Source organism: Pocillopora verrucosa, chromosome 5 (genome assembly GCF_036669915.1).
Source record: "Pocillopora verrucosa isolate sample1 chromosome 5, ASM3666991v2, whole genome shotgun sequence".
NCBI classification, from domain to species: domain Eukaryota; kingdom Metazoa; phylum Cnidaria; class Anthozoa; order Scleractinia; family Pocilloporidae; genus Pocillopora; species Pocillopora verrucosa.
The window spans coordinates 5,593,412-5,618,214 of NC_089316.1; the positions used below are offsets into that span (position 1 = coordinate 5,593,412).

The 24,803-nt window shown below is 37.8% G+C and overlaps 1 protein-coding gene across 2 annotated transcripts; it reads right to left on the minus strand.

The window, feature by feature from the left end:
- Window positions 1-144: 144 nt before the first annotated feature.
- Window positions 145-23,806, minus strand: LOC131793028 (transmembrane and coiled-coil domains protein 1-like). Of its 2 annotated transcripts, none has more exons than XM_059110438.2 (20): window positions 23,068-23,806; window positions 14,097-14,222; window positions 13,375-13,442; window positions 13,061-13,164; window positions 12,547-12,751; window positions 12,019-12,087; window positions 11,193-11,277; window positions 10,458-10,509; window positions 9,573-9,660; window positions 8,853-8,908; window positions 5,820-5,843; window positions 5,507-5,595; window positions 4,984-5,056; window positions 4,622-4,681; window positions 4,183-4,309; window positions 3,622-3,675; window positions 2,838-2,906; window positions 2,236-2,352; window positions 1,480-1,667; window positions 145-1,192 (listed from the first exon to the last, which is right to left on the minus strand). In XM_059110438.2, the coding sequence occupies exons 1-20, from the start codon at window positions 23,213-23,215 to the stop codon at window positions 1,006-1,008; spliced, it is 1,989 nt and encodes a 662-aa protein (XP_058966421.2). In that variant the 5' UTR covers window positions 23,216-23,806; the 3' UTR covers window positions 145-1,005. The 2 variants fall into 2 exon arrangements, with proteins under 2 accessions (XP_058966421.2, XP_058966422.2); XM_059110439.2 differs by lacking the exon at window positions 23,068-23,806 and adding an exon at window positions 19,350-19,562.
- Between the last annotated feature and the right edge of the window lie 997 nt (window positions 23,807-24,803).

The following is a 24,803-nucleotide window of genomic DNA, read 5'->3' on the forward strand; positions in this document are numbered from 1 at the left end:
TACTAGCACCTTTCAAAGTTAGCGAGGGTATAGGGGGTGAGGAGGGGGAGCGTCCGAACTGGTGTTCTCGTTACGGGGCCTGGGTTAAACACTGTGATAGTAGATGAATAAACAAGAAAACTAAGAAACCATCAACACAAGACATTCGATAATCCCCCTTCCTGAAGGGTACATATAGTTTATTCAGTTGTGTTGTGTTCAAAGCACTGGTGGTCACCAAGAGCTGTTTGGAACTTCAAGTTCGCTCTAAAGAACAGTGTCTCTCCTAAGTTTAGTTACCTTTTGGGCGTCCATGTGTCCGCACGCGGTAAAATTTTTCCAGGTGAAGATTTCTCGCGCTACCTACGTGTCAAGCCTTAGGAGAGACAATAAACTGAGTGCTTATGGTCTTAAACGTCATTGAAATTTCCTTTGCGGTTTAGATTTAATTCAATTGTCGATTCCGGCTCCATATAATGCTTAATAGCGAAGCAATTAAATTTCTCGTTCATATAAATAAATAGATTCACCCTCTCATAGTAAAAATCAAGTCATGATTTTGTTCTTCGGACCAGCGAGAAAAATAAATTAGATTAATTACAATTATTGCTTTTTTGTGTGTGCACGTTTTCGATGAGGAGTGACCCGACAGACAGCCACTAAATAGCCAAGAAAATAGTTCTGAAACCCGTAACTGTTGATCAGTCTAACCAAGTTACTGGTAATTTCTTTGAGCGCAGCGTGAGTGAGTGTAAAATATGAAATACAGTATAAAACAAAGAAACTGCCAAAATCCTTTACACACTAAAAATGGTAAGCGGCCTGTTTTACTCTGCCACAGAAGTGCCACTGACCGTGAAGGTTAAACTGTTTATCAAATCCTTCTTGATTTTCTTCCAACAGATAAAAAGGCTCCACAAAAACTATCAATTAAAGTTGAATAAATTGTGCATTCATCCTGTCTAAGTATTAAGTTCCAGTCATCTATTACTTCTACCGGTAACGTCAAACAAATCTTTGTCATGTCTAGTCTCTCTGATATATCTCTCTCACGAAGTTTACAAGTGGACATACGAGAGATGCGAGTCTTTCTCTAATCATTGTGAACTGTCCTGTGACGCTATCCATAACGAACCGCACATTGTCGCTCTCTTGATATCTCCATAATATGGCCACGGTTAAAATAACGACACTTGTTATTGCAATACGAACCCTGAAAAACGAAGCAACGGATATTAGGGACCAGTTGTCATCTATCGCCTGAATTGACACAACCAAAATCCTCCTCGTAGAGCATTAATACACAAGTTATCAAAAAGTATCAATAACAAAGAAACCTGGCATTTATCTTACTGCAAGAAAAAATTTTTCTACAAAACAAAGAGCAAGGTAGAGTAGAAAGATTCTCGTAAGGGGGGGCGTCTCCTGACATCCCAAACAACGGCTGCGAAGAACACTAGAAACAAAATAGATTAATTGATCAACAAGCAACCATCTTACCTTGTTCTTGTGAAGGGAATAACTATTCTGGCTAACGTCGTGCATATAATAAGTAAAATTTGTAAAATGGCGAGCACCACTGTTAGAAATTTTGATAAAAGCGCTTTGGCCTGCGCGCTCTGATCAAAGTAATCATCCAGCCCCATCATCTGTTGGCTCTGCTGTTGAAATGCTTCAATTTTTAAAACCTGCAAAAAAAACAAAACAAAAACAAAAAAACAACTACAACAACAACATGGTTAATTCAGCCTACAAGCCAGAAGAACCATTGCAATTGCCGTGGTTTGTCTCGGTTTCATCACAGAGTTAAGAGACGAGTTAAAGGAAGATGTTTTGTTGTTTGTCATGCGCGTAGGACATAGAAAAAAACCTGAGTACCAGACCTCCGGATTTCGCGCTCCAACACTCTTCCACTAAGCAAAAGAAAATTCTGTAGTAACGTCGGCGCCATTACTAGGTTCATATGTGGCATGCGTCCTGAATACTAAACCTTAAACGCCTTCAACACCTCAGCAGAACTGACTTCAATAATTTAATTTTCACAGAAAAGATTTATAGCAGTAGACTGACCAAAAAGCCCTCACTTCTACAAATGCGAATTCCAATTCCTAGTCTCCGCTTTACGTTCCATTATCCCCAAATAACAGTTTCTCCCAAAATTCTATATCCCAACGCGTGAAGTTTTAGAAAGACCAGAGGCAACCTCGTTCCCAAGCTACCCTTCACCCGATAGTAACTTAAAAAACGCGCGGTTACCCTTGTGACGTAAGACTCCAGCGCTTCCTCGATCTCGTTGGCTCGTTCTGCAGACCGGTATTCAATTCGTTCAATGCGCTCCTCGGCTCTTTCAAGCTCTTGTTTTACGGTTATCATCTGTTGAGAAAAGGAGAAATTGACATCAAACCACTTCCTCGCTTAAACAGAAAGTGGATGACTGCGTAGCCAAAGACTTCCATGAGTCTAGCCAGCGTCCACAAACCGCCAATCGGGATTGAACCTCCATACGAGGCAACCGTCAACACTGCTTGGATATATTCATGTTAAGTATCTTTCTTGTTGCGTCGGTCTATTAACGCTCTTTAAATGTAGTACGCTTCTATCTTATTTTTCGAAGTTTAAAGAAAGGAGAAAAGAAAGAATCACTGGCTGCTCAGAAACACGGCAGATAAATTCCCGAACTCTTGAAGAAACGTGGCATCTTGAGCTCAGGCCAATACAATTGCAGGTTTAGACGCCTGATGAAATCAATCATCTTGCTGTTTGAAAGTCTCCGTGACTTTTTTACCCGCAGTCAAGCCAGTAAGTGTCATCCCTTACTCTCCCCACCTCCCTCGAAATTACTGTAATACCCAACTAACCTCGTTCTGACGTAGTTCTGACACGTCATTCCACTCCGTTGTTATGTTATTCAGGGAGTCTCGCAATTGCTGAAGTAGATGGAAGTAAGTTTTATTATTTCGGAACAAGTGAAGATGGCTATTACTAATAATAACTTGAGTATAACAACAACTATAATCACTTGTCAGAGATTGTGGCGCATTTTGTGAGATAAAATGGAGATTTCGGCAGACTAAATTGCTGGCACGCTCACGTGATTGTTCCGACTGTTTTGTTGTCATTTTTTTTTAAGGGTCATTTTCACCTGCACCTAACGGCTCGGGTTAAAATGACTCTCCGTCGATCCCAAAACATATTTATGTTCGCGAACATAAACTCCATTGCATTATTGTAAAACAAGTATTTGGAAATTTGAGCCAACAGAACACGCGCACGTATGGTTTAAAGGGACCCGTTTACTTTGTCCATTCTTTTTTAAAATTAATTTATTTTTCTGTTCGAAATTGGATTGTTGAGTGTTTAGCACAAGAGCGCACAGCGTAATAAACACGAGGACTTGGGGTTCGCCTTCATAATGCAAATGCATCAACAGAATACAACACGTTGCTTAGGAACAAGGACTAATTGATGAAACTGCGGGCTCAGGAAAATCTGTAAGTGCGGAATTTCGATAGGAAAGGTATGGCATTTACCACGTAAAAGTCAATCAACCTTAATAATGATAACAGATATTAGTCACTAAGTTAGAAAAAGGCAATAATAAGAAATCCTTCAACAGCTGAAATGTGAAGAACACAAACAAACCTCGGAATTGCATCTCTCTTCGTGAAGTGATTCGGCCATAATATTTAACTGACGCTGAAAAATAAAGGCATTTTCACGGCAAACATTCTAGAAGCTTGCTTCAGAATTTTTCAAAACCATCTACGCAGGATTTTTCACACAGAATCAGACTAAAAAATAAGTGGTTTGACGGTTTTGACGACATGCGTGATCAATCATAGAACAGACATCCGGCAGCTATTTGCTAAATAGTTAATAACCAACCATTATTGAATAGCTACTCGATTCTTTAAGATGGCGCTGTTAAAAAGCATCATTTTTGTCTTCTCTACTTCTTAAATAGCGCTTGGCTTAAATTAGCTAAATTATGCTTAAATCCTTCACTTAAATTGCTCAAACGCCCGTCCAGCTGAATCCACGTTGAATTTTAATAGCTGAGGTCCTTGGTCTCCACTGTTGTAATATTTTTTCTTTATGAACTGAAGGTAATTTTCAAAAGTACGTTCAAAGAAATCTCCCCACTTTGCCTGAAGGAATAATTTCCTAATCACCGACAGTACTGTAAGGAAGCAAGAAACTCACCTTTAAGCTCTCTATTTGTTCGTGCAGCCTGGCATTGACCTCCCGAAGTTCGCCTATATCCTGATCGTAAGACGTGGGAGGACTGGGAGGGAGGCTGTGACGTGGGCTGTTACTGTGGGTTGGGACCCTAACAACGACATAGATATGCTTGAAATGAATTTGTTGCAACTGATTTTTTTTAAAGGTTGGTTTCATTTGACACGTAAAATCACGAACTGCTACTGAGAAGGACGCTAACAAACAACCATTAGAGATGATAAGGACCCTTCACGGCGAGTAAGCCAGTTATAAAACGAATTTACGTTCGGAAACATCGTGACGTATTTCTCACATATTAGGTACCGTAAATGATAGAGTCACTTGAAGAAAAGCAACCTTGAGGGGTGGGGTGAGGGAAACTAAGTTTTACACCATCACTATTCAAGTTTGCCGGACTTACCCAATATGTGTAGCTGACGCTACACTCGACGAATCATCGTCGCTGTTGTATCTCGCCGCACTGAAACAAAAATATAATAGTTTGAATTACAATTATTTAATATTTCAATACAAAACATGCTCAGAGATCACCATGGACTTAACCGCCATGAGTAGGCGACACATACTCCTGTTGACACTAAAACGCAATGTCAATCAACGGTACTACACAGTAATGGCCGTGAACCTCAATTGCGAGTTTCCAGATCGTGTTCTTCCGAATAAATGGTGGATATCAGTAGAGACGTACGTCACTGTCACGCAATCACAGAAAGTATTGCATGACGAGCCAAAACGTAAGCGAACGACGGCGCTGACGCTTACCTTAGGTTGGAATCTGCCACATAACCCTCTTCACCAAGAGGGCTGTTCGGTTCCTCTTCAAGGCCATCGATCTCTAAAATAAGGACAAACACCGATTCATTGTCTAAACAACTCTTAAAAAATGGTTGGTAAAGTAGTTCACACTAAACAATGTTTCTTCTTTAGTTTCTCTATCAGCGTTGATAAGATTGACGGGAATTGGCATAGTAGGTCAGTCAGACAACCAGCCTGTCAGTCAGTCAGTCACTCACTCACTCAGTGAGGCCTGTCAGTCAGTCAGTCACTCACTCACTCAGTGAGTCAAACAGTCGGTCTGTCACAGCCAGTCAGTAAGACAGCCAGTCAATCGGTCGGTCAATCAGTCAGTCAGTCATTTAGACGGTCTGTTGGTTAGTGGGTCAGTGGCTAAAAGTTGGATTGTCCATGGGTCCGTCAGTCAGCCAAACAGCAAACAAACAACATGGTTGAAAACAAAACTAACAAAACAAAAAGAAATAAAAGACAAACCAGACATAACACATACTTGATCCGGGACTTGACGTTGTTGTGCTCACATTCTCCGCGCTGCCAAACCTCCGATGCTTGATAATCTCAAGAGGCCTGGTAACCGCCCTACAAAAACACAAATTTTAAATGAAATACTTTGTTTAAAAATTATAAGAAGAAAATGACATGAATTCTTTGAGACCATATAATCCTCTAAGCCTGCAGTTCTATTTAAGAGGAACCCTTAATCCCAGATTATTACTTTTTCACATAGAATGAGGTTCGATTTTAATTGTTTTTCCTTACTACAGAGTACCGTAAGAACATGGCTATAAAAGACGTTCTCTTACCCCTTCACTCCGTCTCTGACCCCCCTGAAACAAAAATATAAAAAAATAAGTAAGACCCATGATTTATTAAAACAATATGGAGACCCTGTCGCACCACAGTCTAAAAACGCCGCAAAAGTGTCGCCCCAACTGTGTACTGAATAGAAAGTTCAAAAACAGTTCTAGAACCGTGTCTCGTCAATAAAATATACATAACGCAAAGGTCTCGTTTTGTGGAGGATCGTACGATTTTCTGTTCAAGCTGCGCAACGTTGGCCCGTAAGGAAGCGAAATCTATTCAAATTTTAGGTCTACATGGAAGCTGATTCATATATGGATTTTTCGAATGAATCCCAATACAAAGACTGTTGAATAAGTGAAGGGAATGTTTCTCGGCGTTTTATTTTGCAGAATATTTTTCCCACTTCGGGAACTTTGATCGTGGCTAAAAAACCCACAAATATGAAAGCTGAAAATGTTTGATGTAACACAGTACCGTGAATGATGATAATTTTTCCGGTTGGTTATGAAGTTTGGAGTAAAGAAAAGCTGCTTCAGTCTTTTTAAGCCAAGTTGTATTACCACAGGACGTATTTGTAAACACTGATAAGTCATTTCGTGTAAACAAAATGCGAAGGTGTTGAAGGAATAATAAGTGGAAATAAAATCAGTAAACCGAGCAAACACGAAATTCTAAAGAAAACTCTCGTTATTTTAAATTATCACAAAAAATTCTACACTTCTAAATACTAATGTTTGGTTTTAAAAACATAGGTTTGAATGAAATAAACACAGGCAGCCACAAAACTACTGTCGTGGGGGGAGCAGAATCGATATTCAAAGAGGTCAGGACGTCTGAAACTAAAAGATTTTGCATTTAAACTACATGCTCACGAAAACATGATAATTATCACTTAAATGACATATCTGAAACATAATCTGCGTTTTAGAAAGCCTAGCTTACATTGTAATTAGAGTAATTTTCATCCCTTTCCTTTGTGAAAAGATCGTTTAGGGGACTGCTACACGTTTGTCGTAAATGAATAAACCATACACATGTAAATCAATAAATACAATACTTTGGCTAGAAAATTTTACAGCTTTGTGCGAGGCAACACATAATTCTGTACAGTTGTGAATGACTTACGGCCAAAGACACGACCTGTGTTTATGAAGGGTTGTCCGCAGATTTCTACCGCACTTAGGCGAAAGAAACACCGGCTGAACAATCTCGCGGCCGGAAGATTCATTCACAGCGATTTTCGGGAGAGACCGCGAAGGCTTCACAGTTGCCATGAAATGAAAGACGATGACAAAAGCACTCCGCCCACTTTAAAAAGTGAAGCCGAAAAAAGGTGTAAAATTCCGAATTCCTCCTCTCACTTTCCGAACTTCAAAATACAAGAAATTACTAATTCTGATAATATATTCAATATTCATCACGTTTTCACGGTGGTGAATTTGCATACTGCGGGCCGCCGTTGCGTAAAACAACCATCCTTTCATACTTTTGTCTAATAAAGATTAACTCGGTTTGGATAGCTTGAGCAGTAAACAAACAGTAACTTATCATAAGAAATTATAAATTATCAAGGGAAGAGAATATTTTCGCACAAGAGAAAACGAAAAGCTCTTAGGCTAAAAACAGCTCATTCCATGATGTTTTTGTTTTGAAATTTTCACGGTAAAAGCGACCCCCGAAGGGTCAAAAGGAAAAACTAAATTTCCACATTAACAAAGTGCCCAAAAAACCTTACAGGTGTTTTGGCAACTAATAATTTTTTTTTGAGCGTTAGCTCGAAAGCCTTTATTAAATAAGTGTCAACAGTTTTGGCGTGCGAGAGTGACACGAAAACAAAAGACGCTAAAGAAGTAAAACATTATTCATTCCTCGGGCGATACTTGTAGACGAAGGACGCGATAAGTCAATTTTCCAAAATGACAGCCGTTTTGTAGCATCTATCAAGCAGCACCTTGTACAGAATGCATTCTCGCAACAGTGATATTTTGTTGAAATTTGCTATACCTATATTCAAAAGAAGTTTTTAATTTCCTTCGAAAATATCATTTGGGCAAAGTTTCATGTTTTTTTTTAGAATGTCTTTGCACTGATACTACCACAACAGTTTTGATCTTAGATGCTTTCCCAACATTTCAATGCTACTTTGTAAGGAAAGTCGAAGAAATTTAAGAGAGGGGAGAAAATCCCCTTAGAAACCCTTGGAATATTTTATTACTTGAAGAATTTTTAAAAATAGAGGGCTGACATGTCAGATTTGATTATCAACAGATAGCAGACCTCCACGAAAACAAACCGTGGTTATTTTTCCCCGCGGGATTTAAATGAGGATTGCCGATAGGGAGTGGGGGGGGGGGGAGGGGAAAGAGAGGGGGGAGATAGGGAAGGGGAGTAGAACTTTGGAATGTTGGGGAAGGAAGCGTTACCCTTGAGGAAAAAATTTGTTGACCAATTAATCTCTTAAAATAAAACGCTAGTCGAAATTCTTATGTAGTCAATACGAACTGTAACCTCTTTTCACGAAAATGGCATCGATGGCAAATTCCATTAGCTTTCTCGGAGGAAATTTTCATGCTAAAATATTTACGGTTATTGACACCGTCCTTGCTGGTATGTAATCTGTCGTCTTAACAACACTATCTAGGATGTCTCGACAAACGCGAAGAAAATAAAATAGAAGAGAGATGGAAAAGGATAACTAGGAAAAAAGTTCTTTCTCACTGAAGATCGTAACTCCCATACAAATGATCCCTATCGATTTTGTGTGTGTGTTCTCATCGACAGGAAATTGCTGGAATTCACATACGAAGACATGAAAATCGATCAGCGCTTTTCACAGTCTGAAAGATATAAGCTTGTGAGGCAAAATCCACAAGCTGACACTCGAGTGCCTCTTAAAATTAAACAAACCTAAGGAATGCAGTTTGTTAAAAAAAAAAAAGGGACGCTTAAAAGGCAAACTGTTAGCGACGATAACAACTTAGTTCTAGACTAGCAGAGATTTAACCGAAAAAAATGGTAAATTTTTGACCTACTTGAAAACTTCTTTAGCAATGTGTCCACTTGGGGCTGCACCATTCATTTCCAGTCCCTGTAATGAAGTTAAATCAGTAATCACATTAAAAAGTCTAAAGGGTCTACATTGCCGATCCTTAGAGTATAGAGGACGTTTGACACTTATGAACCTAACATATAGTTTACCGCGTCATTCAGTTCTCTACAGCTCACACAATAGTGAATTCGACCGCGAAAAGTGAAGACGATGAAGCTTTAGTCGTCATACAGGGCGCAGATATTTGTTTTGCCCATATTGGGGGCACTTTTTTGACCATCTTTATTGAAAACATACAGTGTTTCATGAACAACCTTATAAACAAGACGGCAAAAATGCCCGCACGTCAGTTTTGTCTGAGTGTTGACCAAAGTTGAACAGCCACGCGCATGATAATTATAATTAAATTAATGACAAAATACAGATAATCACAAACCTTGTTGAAACCGCATTAGGAAAAAATATGTCGAATATTTTGAAGACACAAGCACTCGAGGGAAACTATCTCAAAAAAGATTGATCCATGTTTTGTGCTCGTAATCAACCCCTATCATAACCCTACAAAACTGCGCTTTTCACCACGAAATCCTAAATGCAATGCAACAAATTCTAAGATTCTGAGTGTTTCAAAGGAAAGACTTGTGATCAGGTCATACGACGTAAACATAACATGATTCCCCATGTGTAAGTAATAAATACTCACCATTAGTTCATTATGATATTTCTCCAGCTTTTTCTGCTGTTGAGCCACTGCCGAATTTGTCTTCTGGTTTTTCTTCTCGAAGACAGCCCTGAAAGGGCAAGGACGTTAATTAAGTTCCGCAAAGTACATCGTATCGAACACTTAATCGCAAAGAGTGATACCGTCCCAGCAGTGAATATTAAATAGGTCGCTAGCGCAACGCGTCACGCGTCAGGGTAACATACCTCACATGAATTGCACTTGTTCGAAATCTTTGGATGTGAGCCAAAAAATACTGGTTCGAGTGCATCAAGTCGGCAAAATTTTTGGGGAAAATTATCAAATAAATACGAGCAAAAGAAGTTACTTTTGGCGGCTTAACTTGTTCGGTTTGTCTTTTCTCTTCACGAAATTTTCTTAGCAAAAATTGAGCGGAATTCTTGAATGACCTAAAATTAACAAGCTTGTACGGAAAAGATGACTTACCACCAACCAGGAATGCTATTTTCACTGTTTCGACTTTCGCGATTTCAAATTTTCCTAAAAATTTACGCTGCACATAACACTTTGTGCAAAGCTGTTTAACATCGACAATTGTGAGTTATCGTGAGCTATCCGAAGCGACCCAACAGCCTCATCTCTTCGGCATCTTGAATCAATTGTCGAGGCATGAATCTGCACGCAAAGGCCCTCAGTGCTCTCGATGTTTTCAAGATATTTTAGCAGATTCTTGCTTGCTTCTTTCTTAACTCACTTGTGTTTGGCTGATTACTTTAAGGCAGAGTCTTCTGAGAGCCTTGACGTTTCTCGATAATGATCGGGTTCTTTTCGGAAACGTCACGTCCACGAGCAAGGGGCAAAAATTACGAGAGACTGGTTCAGGGAAGGACCCTGGTTAGCACTTACTTAGATTTTTGCGAGCCGCCCTCTGTCGATTCCAGGTACTCTTTCACATATTCTGTAGAGAGAAATAAGACCCGCTGTATAATTACACAAATTTCTTAGGGAAAGGCCCATCTGCACTTAGCGATGATTTGCTACGCGTGGTTTTCTTTCTTCGAGCATATTAGGGAAACAGTGTTTCAAGATCATACCATCAAATCAATAATTAACTCGTACCAGAGGAAAGACCGGCACACAAAAAGTTAAAGAACAGAGGTATCGATAGAGCTCTCAGTACACAACTTATCGCATAAAATAATCATTTGAAAATGAAGCCCGAAAAAAAAAGGGAAATTACCTGAGGATCGAGTTAACGCGCTAATTTCTCAAAAATCCTGCTAATTGCCGTTGTGATAGTGCACGTTACTCTGTTGTATGCACTCGACAAAAATCAAGGTACACATTTGAAAAAATTATCCAAAAACGGCGACACCTAACAGTTTTATTGGCAGTATGTGAACAATCGCATGATCAGTGACCTGCTGCTTCCGTTGTTCATGGCAAACTTTTTTCAGTTTTTCCCAGTGATTCTGTTTGGATAGCTTCCATCATTCACCACGCCCAACTTAATGTGATAATCACAGATCTATACCCATAAAGCTTTTGTGTCCCATCGTACAAGGATTCATGCTTTTCAGGTGTCAACGTCTTCGCAATCGAGAGTAAGGAGGAGTACATATGTTAAAAAATATCACTCACCATCTCTCTCATCTTGTAGCTGTCGAATCTGTTCCTTGGTTCTTCTTATCTTGAAATTCAAGTGCTCCACGCGCTGTCTTCGTTTCTAAAACAAACAACAACAATAAATAAACAACAAAAACAATAAATATGATGTGGGACACTCAGAAGAACAAATTAAGTTTTTCCTTAATCTTTTCAGTCACGTAAGGGCAGTGTAAACGTTACTATTGTAGACTTTAGATTTTAATAACCTGCTTTCTGAACATGGAAGTGATCTTTGCAGTAATGAACACTGATTAAGTAGTAGTGAAAATAAGACCTGAAAAAAATTCAGGCCTGTATAGGATTTGAACCTATGACCTCTACGATACCGGTGCAGTGCTCTATCAACTGATTTGAACCCATTTGGGTTGGGCCATTTTGCCTTATTTTCACTACTGCTCAAGTAGTGTTTATTACAGTGACGATTGCTTCCATGCTCATTTTTTAAACCGCAGTTCACATATACATGATTTTCATATATTCACAGTCATTAATCAATATTCTGTTTCAATCTTCTTTCAGCCGCTGCCTCTTATTCCTCCTTGACCATCATTACCTTTCTTGGGTTTTTTACGTATGGTCATTCTTGGTTTTTTTACGTATGGTCATTCACAATACTTGTAAATCGTTTTCATCCTTAGCCATCCTTGCTCCTTCTTAGGTCACTGTTGCCTCTTTTGTGTTTTTCGATCTAGCTGAAATAATATTTTGTAGCCTGTCTCATGTCAAAGAAATTTGTAGGTTTTCATACGCTGACAAAATTAGCAGTGTTTATTTAGCATGAAGAACAAATCCAGGCCACCTCTGAGTCGATTATCTGTCCATCAACTTCATCATATTCCTTATCTTGAGAACTAAACGTTCCATCAAGCTGCAAAATCAACGGATTAATATTGTTAGTAAAATTAATTGGATACAACTTTCCTAGTGTGACATACAGCGGATTAGAAGGCCTAGGTTCTAGCCCTAGTTGGAGCAAGGTTCTGGATTGCAACAGTACCTCTGTCTCAGCAAGAGTACAAACTATTAGGTATTATTGACAACCGTAATAGGAACCTGGTAGCCGGATTCACCAGAGGTCAACAATAAAAAAATAAGCATTTCACACAATTGCTTGTGGGAAGGCTCTCATTAGCGCTGAGACAGGGGCAGAGGTAAAGATAGTTTCGAAATGAGAGCACCAAAATTTTAGCATCAACAGCACATAAGAGAAACATAACGTGTACATGCACACAACTGCTATTATAACTTTTAAGTAACTTCTTCCTCTAAAAGTCACCACAAGACAGATTACATTAAAGAGAGAAATAAAGAGAGCCATTGTACGAACCGAATCTACTTCGCCAGAGTCATCTTCATTAAAGGACAATCCTGTGCCACTTCTTGCCCTCGTTTGAATCTCTGACCCAGCACCGCTGGAAGAGCTCACAACTGAAGTAGCCCCCCGAGGCCGACCTGGTCCACCATCACTATCAGCGCTGTTACGAGAGTCTGTTGTCGAAGACTCTTGAGTTTTGCTGCGGCGCCTACCCAGCCTAAGAGTAATAGAAAGTTTTGTCATTTTGATTTAATTTCGTTTATTCATTTCGTGCTGCTAAAAAGAAAAAAGATGTTTCTATAAATACATGCACAAGTACAAAAAGTAGTTGTCTCTCCGCAGAGTTTGAAAGTTTACTACCGTAACGGTAGTGACAAAATAACGGTTAAAAATCATAATTTTCTTCTATTTCCAAGAATTTCCTTTTGACCATCTTGATGACGAAAAAAAAAACAATTTTATAAAAATTTTTGCTGAAGGCTCTTACCCTGATAATTAACTGTTGACTAAAAATTGTGCTACTTACGAGGAGGGCATCGTTCTATCTTTGATTTCAGCCAGGACTTTAGAGAACTGTTTGTGCCTTGTTGTAGGTACATTCAACTTTAACTTGAAGCCGCCATCCTCGTTCTGCGAAAGATACAGATTACAACACTTCATTGATATATTGATATAATTGCCAAACACCACGATTGTTAATTTTGGCTGGAGACTTCTGTCCGCAGAAGCAAGATTTAGGCAAACAAATGTTGACTTAAAGATCATTTTTGACAATCTAACAATACATTGTTCCACCAGAAGAGGTTGTTTTTAAATTTTCTACAGTATCTGAAAAATTACCTCTGAATCTTCCCTTCCACTATGTGCACCATGATTCTCTTTGCTCCTTCCAAACAGTCTCTGAATTGCTGTTTTTGGCAAAAAAAGATTTAAATTAACTCGCACCTGTACATGTGTGTCTAATGCAAGTTCCGCAGACTGATGTGTGCTAAGCACTTGATCGGTGGAGACAAGAATCAGACAAGAAAAAAATGGTAGGATTGTCATTGCCATTTACCCAGACAACCAACATGTTTCTAATTTTGACCTTCTCTTAACCTGTAATAGGCAAATATTTCACAACTCCCTAAGATGCTGACTTGTAGTTATTCAAAATACACTTAAACTACATACTTGCACCTCATTTTCTCTTAAAAATTTGTATATATTTTGAAATGTATCAGTTACAATGTAGGAACTCACGAAGGTGACATGTCCAACCATCTGGGATTTCATGGCTGATAAATTCAAAATGAATTTAACCTCCAACCTCCAACCTCCATAACATTACAATTTTTTTAACCTTGTCAAAATCTCATCAGTTGAATTGTTACCCCTCAAAACTTTTACATTACTACGCACCATCACCATATACTATACCAGCCTTCAATACACTTCCTAAACTATGTCGCTGACATGGAGAACTGATTTGAAAATCAAAAGCTAGTGAACCTTTCCTTTATTCTCAAAACCTTACTGTTTAAATAAGCAGTGATGCAGTAAGGAGAAATGAGATGCTGTACCTAGTGTCTTGTTGCTTCGAGGAGACGAGGGAGAGTGAGAGCCAGCTGAGGCATCAAGTGATGACAATGAAGTTGCACTGTTGTTCAGTGATCTGGGACTCTGGTTTGGAAGCTTTATTTGAATCACTGCATTTCAAAAAAGTTTGAATACAAAGAAAAACAAATTAAATTAATGAATGAACAAATTCAGTACATGTTGTGTTGACGGAACTCTGAATCAATATCTCACACATGGGAGTTATTTCCTGTGGACTTAAAACATTATGTGAGATCATAGATATGAAAAGATATTGATGTCTATACAGAAGAGAGGTCACTATCTTCAGTAAAGTGTACAATGCTCATTTACAAATTTAAACTAATCAAGCTGGTGCATATTTTGATGAACAGAAAAACACAATCACCAAAACCCAAACTTGTTGTGATTACTAACTCAATAATAAAACTTAATCAAACACGGAATACATGTTATGTATTCTGAAAGATATATACTCTTTTAAGATTCATTTGAAAAACAATCCTAAATTTTATCATCTAAAACCTGTTTTTCAAACAGGTAAAGCTAGCTTTAAAAATAGCTGGCAAGTGTTAAGGCTTTCAGATCTACAGTACTTTTGTCCACAACCAAATAATCAAAGTGCCTGTTTAGAGTGACCGTTCCAATTTACAGGAAAGTATGACAAATTACTTCAGTTAACATTCAAGTTATCTGTAATAAGTTCAAAGTATTAAACAAGAAGATTTGGTTCAATTCATAGTATGAGTACATATGTGTATTTAATGCACAAAATGTACGGTCAAGTCTCTCATTTGCACCCAAGCAAGACATTAAACATACCTGAATTAAATTTTTTACTTTACTGTTAGGGCTATTAAAGCAAACTAATTGTGGGCTGAATTTTAATATTCAAATTCAGGAAGAAGATATACTAATGTAACAACAGAAGACTAATATCATTGTTTAGTCACAGGTGAATATTCTTCACACCAAAAGCAACGAAATTTAATCTGAGACTTATACAATGATTGGGTGGATAAATATCTGATCGGCACTGCCTTGGAAACATTATGTTGCAGGTACAGAACAGGGTATAAAAAAAACATTGACATTAAACCTCTACCTGTCAGGATGACTAAGAATCCTTTTAGTTTCCACTTCTCAATAATACCCTGTCTATTGTGTATGAATGCATCAACTTAAAGAATTCCTACATGTGAATTTTCAAATAGTCATCTACTCTAACAAATGCAACCCACTTGCCATAAAATAGAGATTTAATTTGTGCAGGTGCTAATTTCATATTTAGGATAACATATTTAAATAATGTAAAGCTACTGTCTATAGACAAATCCAAACTGGAAATACAAGCATGGATCATCAACCAGAGAATCACAAGATGTGATTGGCCAGTAAACACAGCTTGATATAAAAAAATAATGTAAACTTTTTCCTTGTACTTAAAAATTGTTTTCTGTAATCAATTACACTTGGTCAGCAAAGTTGTACTATATACTAGATATAAATGTTTGAAGCTTAAAAATCTCATCTGTAAGTCAGAACACCAGTACCTTAGAAACATGTATGAACATATATATATATATATATATATATATATATATATATATATATATATTAAAAAAATGCTTGTAAAAAACAATTATAGAATTTAATGCACTGGTTTCTTGTAGGCAAGGGGCTCATGCCTCCAAACCAGAGGCTTCTTGCCTAAAAATCTGGAAAAGTACTTTGAAAAACTGCCATATGTCCCAATTCAATCAAAATAATAATTAACACATATCATTTAGCACAAGTGAGTGGCACTCTAAAAATGCCTCTTCAGCCCTGCGTCACCTTCCTTCTTATCAGTAAATATCTATTTGCTTTTTTTAAGACAGCATAAATTACTGAGTTCTGCTTAAATCCAGAAGGATTAAATACCTGCAAACCTAAATTGTATCAATTTCATAATCAAATAATTTAATGGTAATAATAATAAAATTATACCCTGTCTTTTATAAATTGTGTAACTTTACAGTGTGTTAATAAGAAAATTATAAGTGTAATTAAGAATATAAAAATTGCAACATTGATAACATTATGTAACATTATGAAGTTCCTTATATGCTGTGAGTTTAATGCAAGAGGCATCTATGCAGGAAATGATGCTTCAAGCATTTGGTTCTAACTTAATAAAATTCATGCTGGCACCCACGGAGCACAAGTCTCCTCTTTGGAGGTAGCCAATCATGGAGTTCATGATCATCACTGATTATGTTCTTAAAAAGCTTCCAAGGAGTCCCCATCTTTAGTTAAGTCATTTATAATTGTTTTCTTTGTGGTGAGGCCAAACCTGTGGGCCCTGTCAATTATGTCTGGATATTTTTGCTGATAAGCTGCACCCCAGACTACAATCCCATACAAGAATAATAAATTTAAGTAATACACAAGACTTCAACATTCAGAAATTAGAACAATCAAACTTATCTAGCACAATTGATGAATAATAAAGACACTTCATCCTGGGCAGAAGAACAGATGTTAGTATTAAAAAAGTATCTTTTGCTTTTGCAATATTACCACAATTTATTGCCATAATATCTTCTTTACAGTTTATTTACAGAACACGTAACTTTTAAGAGAAAAATTTTTAATTCTTAATGAATATATAACCCCATAGTTTATCACACTGTAATAATAATGAAAATAATGATCATAATAAAAACACTAGTTCATTGACACAGTGCCACAATGCGCAGTAAATACAATCAGTTATCATAAGGCAAGGTACAATAAATGCGAGGAAGATCTTTGCTGTCTGATTGGTTCTTACGTGGTCTGGATTTTGCCATATCACCATCATGAGCCTTTTTTTGGTTTGCAAAAGCCAGAAAATTCATATCAAGATTGATCTGAGTGCCATTCAATAAACTACTCACTAATCTCGCTTACTTGAGCTTTACGGGAGCTGTCATTTTTGTGCAGACCTAACAGGCCAATATTCCACCGTACAACTCTCACACTTGTTAGTAAGAAGTTAGTATACTACACATATACAACAATATGGAAGAAACACTTTAACAAGCTTGAAGAAAATGTCTAAAAGGTAAAACTTTTAATTTTCAAAATATACCCAACTAGATAGTTACAAAGATCTTGAAATAAAGACTGAAGGATTTGATTGGACTCCAAATAATAATCAAGATGTTGTATTTACTCTGATATTTTGTCAAAAATCTATCTCTACAAAAGTTTCTACACCACTCACCTTTGGCTTAACCTTTTAACTCCGAGAAGTTATTAGCAATTGGAACGTCTTCCTATATCTGTGTCATTTTTTGTGTATACATCAACCATTACTATATACACAAAAGCATAATCTTTCCCTTAAAAAAACCTGTAAGTTGTCAACTTAGGACAAAAAAAAGAGGGAATCAAACAAAGATAGAATGACTGATTGAGATTTTTTTTTGAGGGGGTTTACTAGGGACAAACTTGAAACATGTACAGTAGACTAAATTATCTGAGATGGCCAAAACTCACATGGTGTAAGACTAATTGTTTAGCCATATGAACATCATTGTTTACTGAAGATTTCCATTCAATCATAAACCAGTGTGACACCTACAATGTACTTTGGAAACAACTTCAATAAAAAAGACTGACTACCTTCACAGCTTTACAGAAATTTCTTCCCCCAACTCTGGCACATATCATTTGAAGACTTCTTAGGGGGTTACACAGAAATTTCCAACATCCAGTGATGAAAATGCAAGCAATCACAAAAAGCAAATGACAAGTAGTTATTAAAATTGAAACTGTCAAACCATGAAATTTAAAGTCCACATGTGGGCCAAGTTAAACATATCTTTCCTAACAAAATTCTCTTGAGACAAACTTAATTCAAATTCAGCAAGAAACCCTAAATAGTGGATGCACCATATGCAAGATTTTCTTTAAAACAAGGTGGGAAACAACCAGTTTAATACTCAACTCAGATAAGCTGCAATGCAATCACGTTCCTACATTTAAAAGATAACATTAACTAAAACCAGCTGCATAATTTAATAAAATTGCGACACCGTTCAGCTGTTAGCACATGTATCTGACTATTGGCTTTCGTGCAAACTCTGTAAGAATCCTAAAATTTCCTTGCCATGCAATCGAAAACTTTTATTTCAGCGAACGCTGAAATTAATCAATATCATTTTTTTTTAATATTAACTGCAATAAACACATCATGTAAACTCCATTGACGAGAAATCACAACACACTTAAGCAAAATAATAAAAATTACGATTATAGAATTCGACGCTTCTTGTAGTTCGTGAGATACAGAGATACAATATCAGATGGATCAACTTGTATTTCGGGTTCAAACGATACAGTCCCACGATCGAAAATAACGAACAAGTTACAGCTATTGTAAAGTATTTTTCTATTTACACAATTCAAACTGTGGAATAAACATCGAAGTATACAACACGTAACGAATATGGCCGCGCATGAAAGCATAAAGGTGCAGGCCATTACTGTTATATCTTATATTGATTGTAGAGCCAAAAGAAAACTTTGGAAAGAGGGAAACAAAAATTCAAATGTTCTACCTCAAATCAAGAGCCCCGAAGGAAACAATGAATGATGTTCACGGACGAACGGAGGCAGCACAGGCGTTCATTGCTTTATCAAAACGATTTCGATGGACTTCGCTCCAAAGTAAACAACGATGTAATTGGTAGAAATAAAGCCGAACCACCAAGCAACTGAGGTCATGAATAAATGATAACTTGTGACGAAATGATCTTCAGAAAGACAATCGATGTGCATCGATAAACTGCTTACTTCTTCAAGCTTATATTGACACGTTTAGGTATGACCTTGAGAGGTAAGGTCAACGATAACATGGAACGATGATTAGCCCTCCCAGCAGTTATTCGCTTCTCAGCACTAACAAAATAAAGAGCTGACAACATGACCGCTTCCCACCCAAAAGAAAAATGTCGAGCGCTCAACCAAAGTTAAAAAGTGTCAGTTACCTAACTGTACCATGCCACAGAAAGCAAGGCCAACAACTAAGTAAGGATCGCGGTCAACCTGTGAGTTTATACTCGAAACAATTACATAAGTGCAGCAACACATACAAAAAAAGTCATATTTTGAGGTCATCAGTCCTTCAAGAAACACATGCACTAAATGGTTAGGTGTGAATAAAAGTCTTTTTTCCAGCTGTAAGTAGTATAATGAGAGAATTTTACCTCGGACGTGATATCGAGGAGATGCAGGAGGTTTCGACATCAGCTTTCGTGCTCACAGCGAACGATTGCGAAAAATTTTCGCCACCGTAAGCAGCGTCTTTTTAGTTCTTCTCTCTTCTGAAAGTTTTACAGCCATCGAAGTCACCGATTACATGACAACCTGGTCACATTATTCTCGTAAACTGTCTCTCCCAGACCAACATTGAGCAAAGGTCCCAAAAATAATTTTATTTATCTTCCCATGATGCAATTAGGGTTTTCAAATCGAGCGGAAGTGGCGCGGTAAATGAGGAAAAAGTCTCGACCGTTGAAAAATGTGGAAAAAAAAACACGCAAAAAAATATGCAATAACCTGAACGCGTTCAATTCCTTTAAAAGAAGTGTTCAAAAACAATCAGAGCATGTCTAAATTGTAATGCGGTTCCTGTTGCTAAACAAGCTTTGACAACTGTGACGTAAACGTAAGTTACCATGACGTATACCCGGTCAAAGTTCGCGAAGCGGAAAGCCAACATGTTTACATTGCAAACCTTGGTGACCTGATGAAAGTAAATAAACTGACGTAGCATCGATTTGATTCTTTTGTTTAATTGAGTTTCTGAGTTCAAGAACTATTGATTGAGCGAGATTTTAAGGAAGCGTTTATATGCGAATCACAAAAATTCCACATTTCTATGTTGTAAAAGGGTGAGTCTGGACCCAGTTGTTTAAAGTGCGGATAACCCTATCCAATGAAAGGTTGCTATACAGCAGATAAGAGTGAACAAGACTTACTGCGCTATCCACCGTGTAGAGATTTATCTAGAAGATAGTGTTATCCACCCTTCGGACGAGCGAAACCTGGTCATTAATTATCCCTTCGGGGGAGGGGGGGAGGATCGGAATATATTGGCTGTGTCAAGACGAAATGTATCGATTCCCCCTACCCCCCCCCCCATAGGCGATAAGGTTCTGTAATTAATAGGTAGTCAATTGTCAATTGTCTATTCCATACTTTATTGGTGACGACTTACCCCCTCCGTTCACCCCTGAGAACCATATGATCCCCCAGAACTCCTCCAATTCTCTACCCCTCCCCCCTCAGATGATTAATAACAACTGGTCCTTAAACGATGTACGGTAAGAAATATGAGACTAAAACGTAATAAACATCCGTAGAAAACGGTTAAAGCTGTCTCCTCAGCCCTTCCCTTATCCCCTCCTCCCCGACAAAACTGCCCATGCACCTATTCTTTTCGATCACAGTCCAGAAGAATGGTGATGGGCCGAAGAGGTATAAAATAACGGATAGTTTTTCAATGGAATAATGAAGTAACAGCATTTTACCGAGGCCAGATTGGAAAAAGAGAACTTACCAAATCTTAACACACCCCCTCTTCATTCACGCCATCTTCTGCCCGAGAAGAAAGGAAATGTCAATATACCTTTCTGGAAACATTTTTTTACCAACACGGACTATATTTTGTATAAATGCTAGTTGACTTTAAAATCATTTATCAGAGAATGTTGGTCGCTTTTGATCTCTTGATTGATACAAACCCGCGAAAAATAAATAAATAAATTAAAAACTCATTGAAATAAAAAAAGCAAATCCTTATTAGGTTGCAGCGCAGTACTTCAACTGTCTTAACTCCAGAGGAATCTCCCTCTCCGGAGAAAAGGAAAATAATTCTAATTTTAGGTGCGCATCAAAGTGAATCCTGGTAGCAAAAGTAAGTTCCCAATCATTCAAAAAAAAAAATAATCCCTAAAATATCAATTTGTTTCTACACATGGAAATATTTTATGTATTTATATGGTTTTTGGGCCGCAGTTTGTCCTCCAGTAGACATCTCGTGTCGAGCATAAATGCCTCAGTCATCACTATCTTGCACAAGGTTCGATCTGATTGGTTATTGCCGGGCAAAGCTGCACTTGGAGGACGTACATCAAAGCAAGGATAGATGTACAAAACTTTAACAGCTTTAGAGGAAAAACTTAGACATGTTTTTTCAAACTTCTACCAGAATTGAACTAAAATTTAGACGACCTGTGACGCAAATGAAATATATACTCGTCAGTCCCACATCATGACATGCTACTGACCTTTTAGTTCAACCAGTGGACCAAAATGTTGAGCTGCGATACTTGAATTAACGAAGATCTTCTGATCGCTTCGCCATTAAAATTTATGCCAACATCTGAGAGAAAAGCATTAGACACGCAAGCCGCCGAAAGTAACGGACAATTTATTATGAGAACATCTCACCTGACAGTGTCACGTGGAGCATAAAACAAAACATCATGTACATTTTAAAGGAATGTGTCATTGCACGTTCATTTCTCACGTTTCGTTACAACTTTGTTCCCAGGGTTCTTTCCTAAAGGTCCCTTAAAGGGAGACGAATACGATATGAAAGAACCGTGAGAACGAGGTTGCTTCGTCATTTTCAATCCGTGTCAATCTTCCCATTTTGTAACCATCCATGTTTCTTTCTTGTTTATTCTGATTGTTCCTCGTTCAGTGTTTCAGACATTATTAAATCTTGCGCGCTCCTCGTGCGCTCTTACCATATGAGCTAGGCGCATTTTCCTTCGAGACTATGTGGAAGTTGGATTTGTGGAATTAAGCCTTAAAAAACTCGTCGCTTTGGTTGCACCAATATCCTGGTTAGTTCTGTCGACACGATTTGGGCGCTAGCACGCTTTTGCCATGTCAATTTACATCAGAAAAAAGGTAAACAATGTTGGCAAAAACTAACCATGACCCTGGCCTTCCCTGAATCACCGGAAGAAATAATATTTACGATTCCCTTATGCGGATACAAAACGCACGTATGTATTAGCTCCATTTCCTTTGCTCCTACTTTCCAGGGAGAGGATGGATCACTGAGAAACAGTAATCAAGACATGGGATCGTGATGTAAGGAATCTGTGCCCGAAAAACTTGTTTGCGAGGTTAACATTGAAAATCGAATTGATTTTAAAGAAAAAAAAATAGAAAAAGAAGAGTGAAAAAGTGTAAAACTGAATAAAATAGACTGGACTCGCAAAACTAATCCTAAAAATTCGCGATCGTAAAGTTACATGAGCTTGTGAGCGAAACGGGCCCTAGCTTAAATTTATGCCTCAACATAAAAAAATTCCTTTCTTGTCGACTAATTATAGCCTGAACCTTGAAGAGAAAAAATAAAAAAGGTTTGAATCATCGGAATAATAGAAGAAAAGGTTATTTTTATGTCTGTCGATTGTGCATTTGAATCAAACGTAATTTGAAGGGTTACTGCCGCGTGAAAACAAATATTGGGTTCCTCTGCAATTAAAGCCAGAAAAGTCTCTTACGGCGAGTAATACGCAGACAAATATTTGCGGTTCATAATGTTAAGTTTGTAAAGCGATTTAGGCGCTGCGTGCACCAGAATCCTAGTGCTAACTATTTAAAAAACGCCTCCTGTTACAAGCTCATGTTAAGCATTGCAGTTGAATGTTAATATTGTAAACATCTTGCACATTTAATTTCAAGATGAGTGCATGTCAAACAGATGCAAATATACCAATGGATTGATGTGACCAGACAAACAATAAAACAGCTATGTATGTCAGACAAAGCGGCGAAAAAAAATTATTCATGTTCGCAATCGCGAGCAAATCTATTTATTCTGCCCCCTCAGATGTCCGAATTCTACTCTAGCCCCGTTAAATTTTGAAAGTTTTCATTGAGTGATAATATTCGACTTACCTTTCTTATTAATGATAGGATTCAAGCTTTCCCCTTCTCCTAACGATCGTGACCGCTGTCTGAGTAAAGGGGCATTCGATCTCGAAGGAAACTCTGAAACTTGAATCAAAATTTCCTTTTGCAATGATCTGTGACGAGGTCTTTCCATTGTTATTTCTCTCCTGAGATCTTGCTGATGTAAACAACGAGTTTGCGTCTGATCAAATTTACCTTCGTACCTTCATAACAGAATTGTTGTTGTTTTCAGCAGGTCGTTTGCTTCTGAGACAGATATAGGTCAGTTGTTGTTTTTTTTTGTCAGTGCATATATTGGACCAAGTGACGTTCTAATCACAATAATTCGAGAAACAACAATGAAGATGCAATCGTCTGTTTCGAAGCTTGACGCCTCTTTACGGTTTTTAAACGCAGTCTTCTTGAGCGGAAACATAAATTGTGAACGTCCACGTCTTAACAGGCATTCAGTAACCCGCTGTTGCAAAGTGCGAAGGTGTAATCATATTCCTTGACTCTTTGCTGGTTTAAATTTAATCGACGGTTCAGCGCCAACGATGAATTTTCCAACTTCAGGAAGGCAAATATGTTGATCTGCGAAAAAACACGTCAATCACGAGTTTGCCCACAAGAAAATTATAGCGTCGATTAGTTTCTTGTGCGTACAGGTAAACCAGCTGGAGCGCGCTACCTCTGAAGCGTAACGTGAAATAAGCACAACTCTTGCATATCAACGTGTTTCGATGTCTTGACCCTCTGCACTCTCATCCGGAGGCCGGAGTGTTCAAAGATTCCTTAGCTACGTATCGAATCACTTTGAATCCTATTGGCGTATCGCTTAACAATTGCACAGACACCACAGTTTATGTTACACTTAATGAATTTCTTTACGCTTTTCAATAACGTCATACCGCATCCAACGTTTAAAAGGTATAATAATAAAACATAGTGACTGAAAGAACGTTTACTTATCTAGATTTTTGACTGAATGAATGCAGATCACTTAAATCCGGGAAGGCTATCAGTCTACATCGGAATACGAGATTCAAAGTGCGAAAAAGTGCATATCAATATTTATATTTATTTAATGGATTGAAATGCAAATTGTGAGTTTGGCCGGATTTAAATGAATATCACTTCTGCAGTTGAAATACTGTAACTAAAAGTGAAGTGGTCAGTATGATAATTTTTCAAGGGTAATAAGGTGAATCTGTCAGTCAAATTTATTACGTTCATTTGCCTCCATGGATACCACGATCTGAATGTTCCTGAAATTCTTTCAAAAAAGAAAAAATGCACGGAAAGCGTGGGTTGTTACTTAACCAAATGTGGACTTACGTAAACCAGGCCCCCCTGGAACGTTTTTGAATGTGGCCGAGTTCCTATTTAGTCAAATGTCCGATGTGCGAGGTGGTTTAGCCGCTTTTGTTTCTTGTTTTCGTGCACGTTTCCTTCAGGCTAACGTAATCTTAAGTCAGTTTTTGTTTGCGATCCGTTGAAAACCACGGTCATTTTTAGCTATTTCCCAATTGGTAAAATTTTCCAACGTTCTTATTTCTGCGCGGCAGTATTTAAAAACACCCTCAAAGTTCTATTTTGTAGACTGCTCAAGACTGAGAACATGAATCGAAGTCAAAGTTCTCTTGGTGAAATAAGGGATTGATACCGAGAAAATTCTGTGATAATTTCCCCTTTAGAACTTCCAAGACTTTTTCATATAAGATCCTGGGGAAATCTTCAGC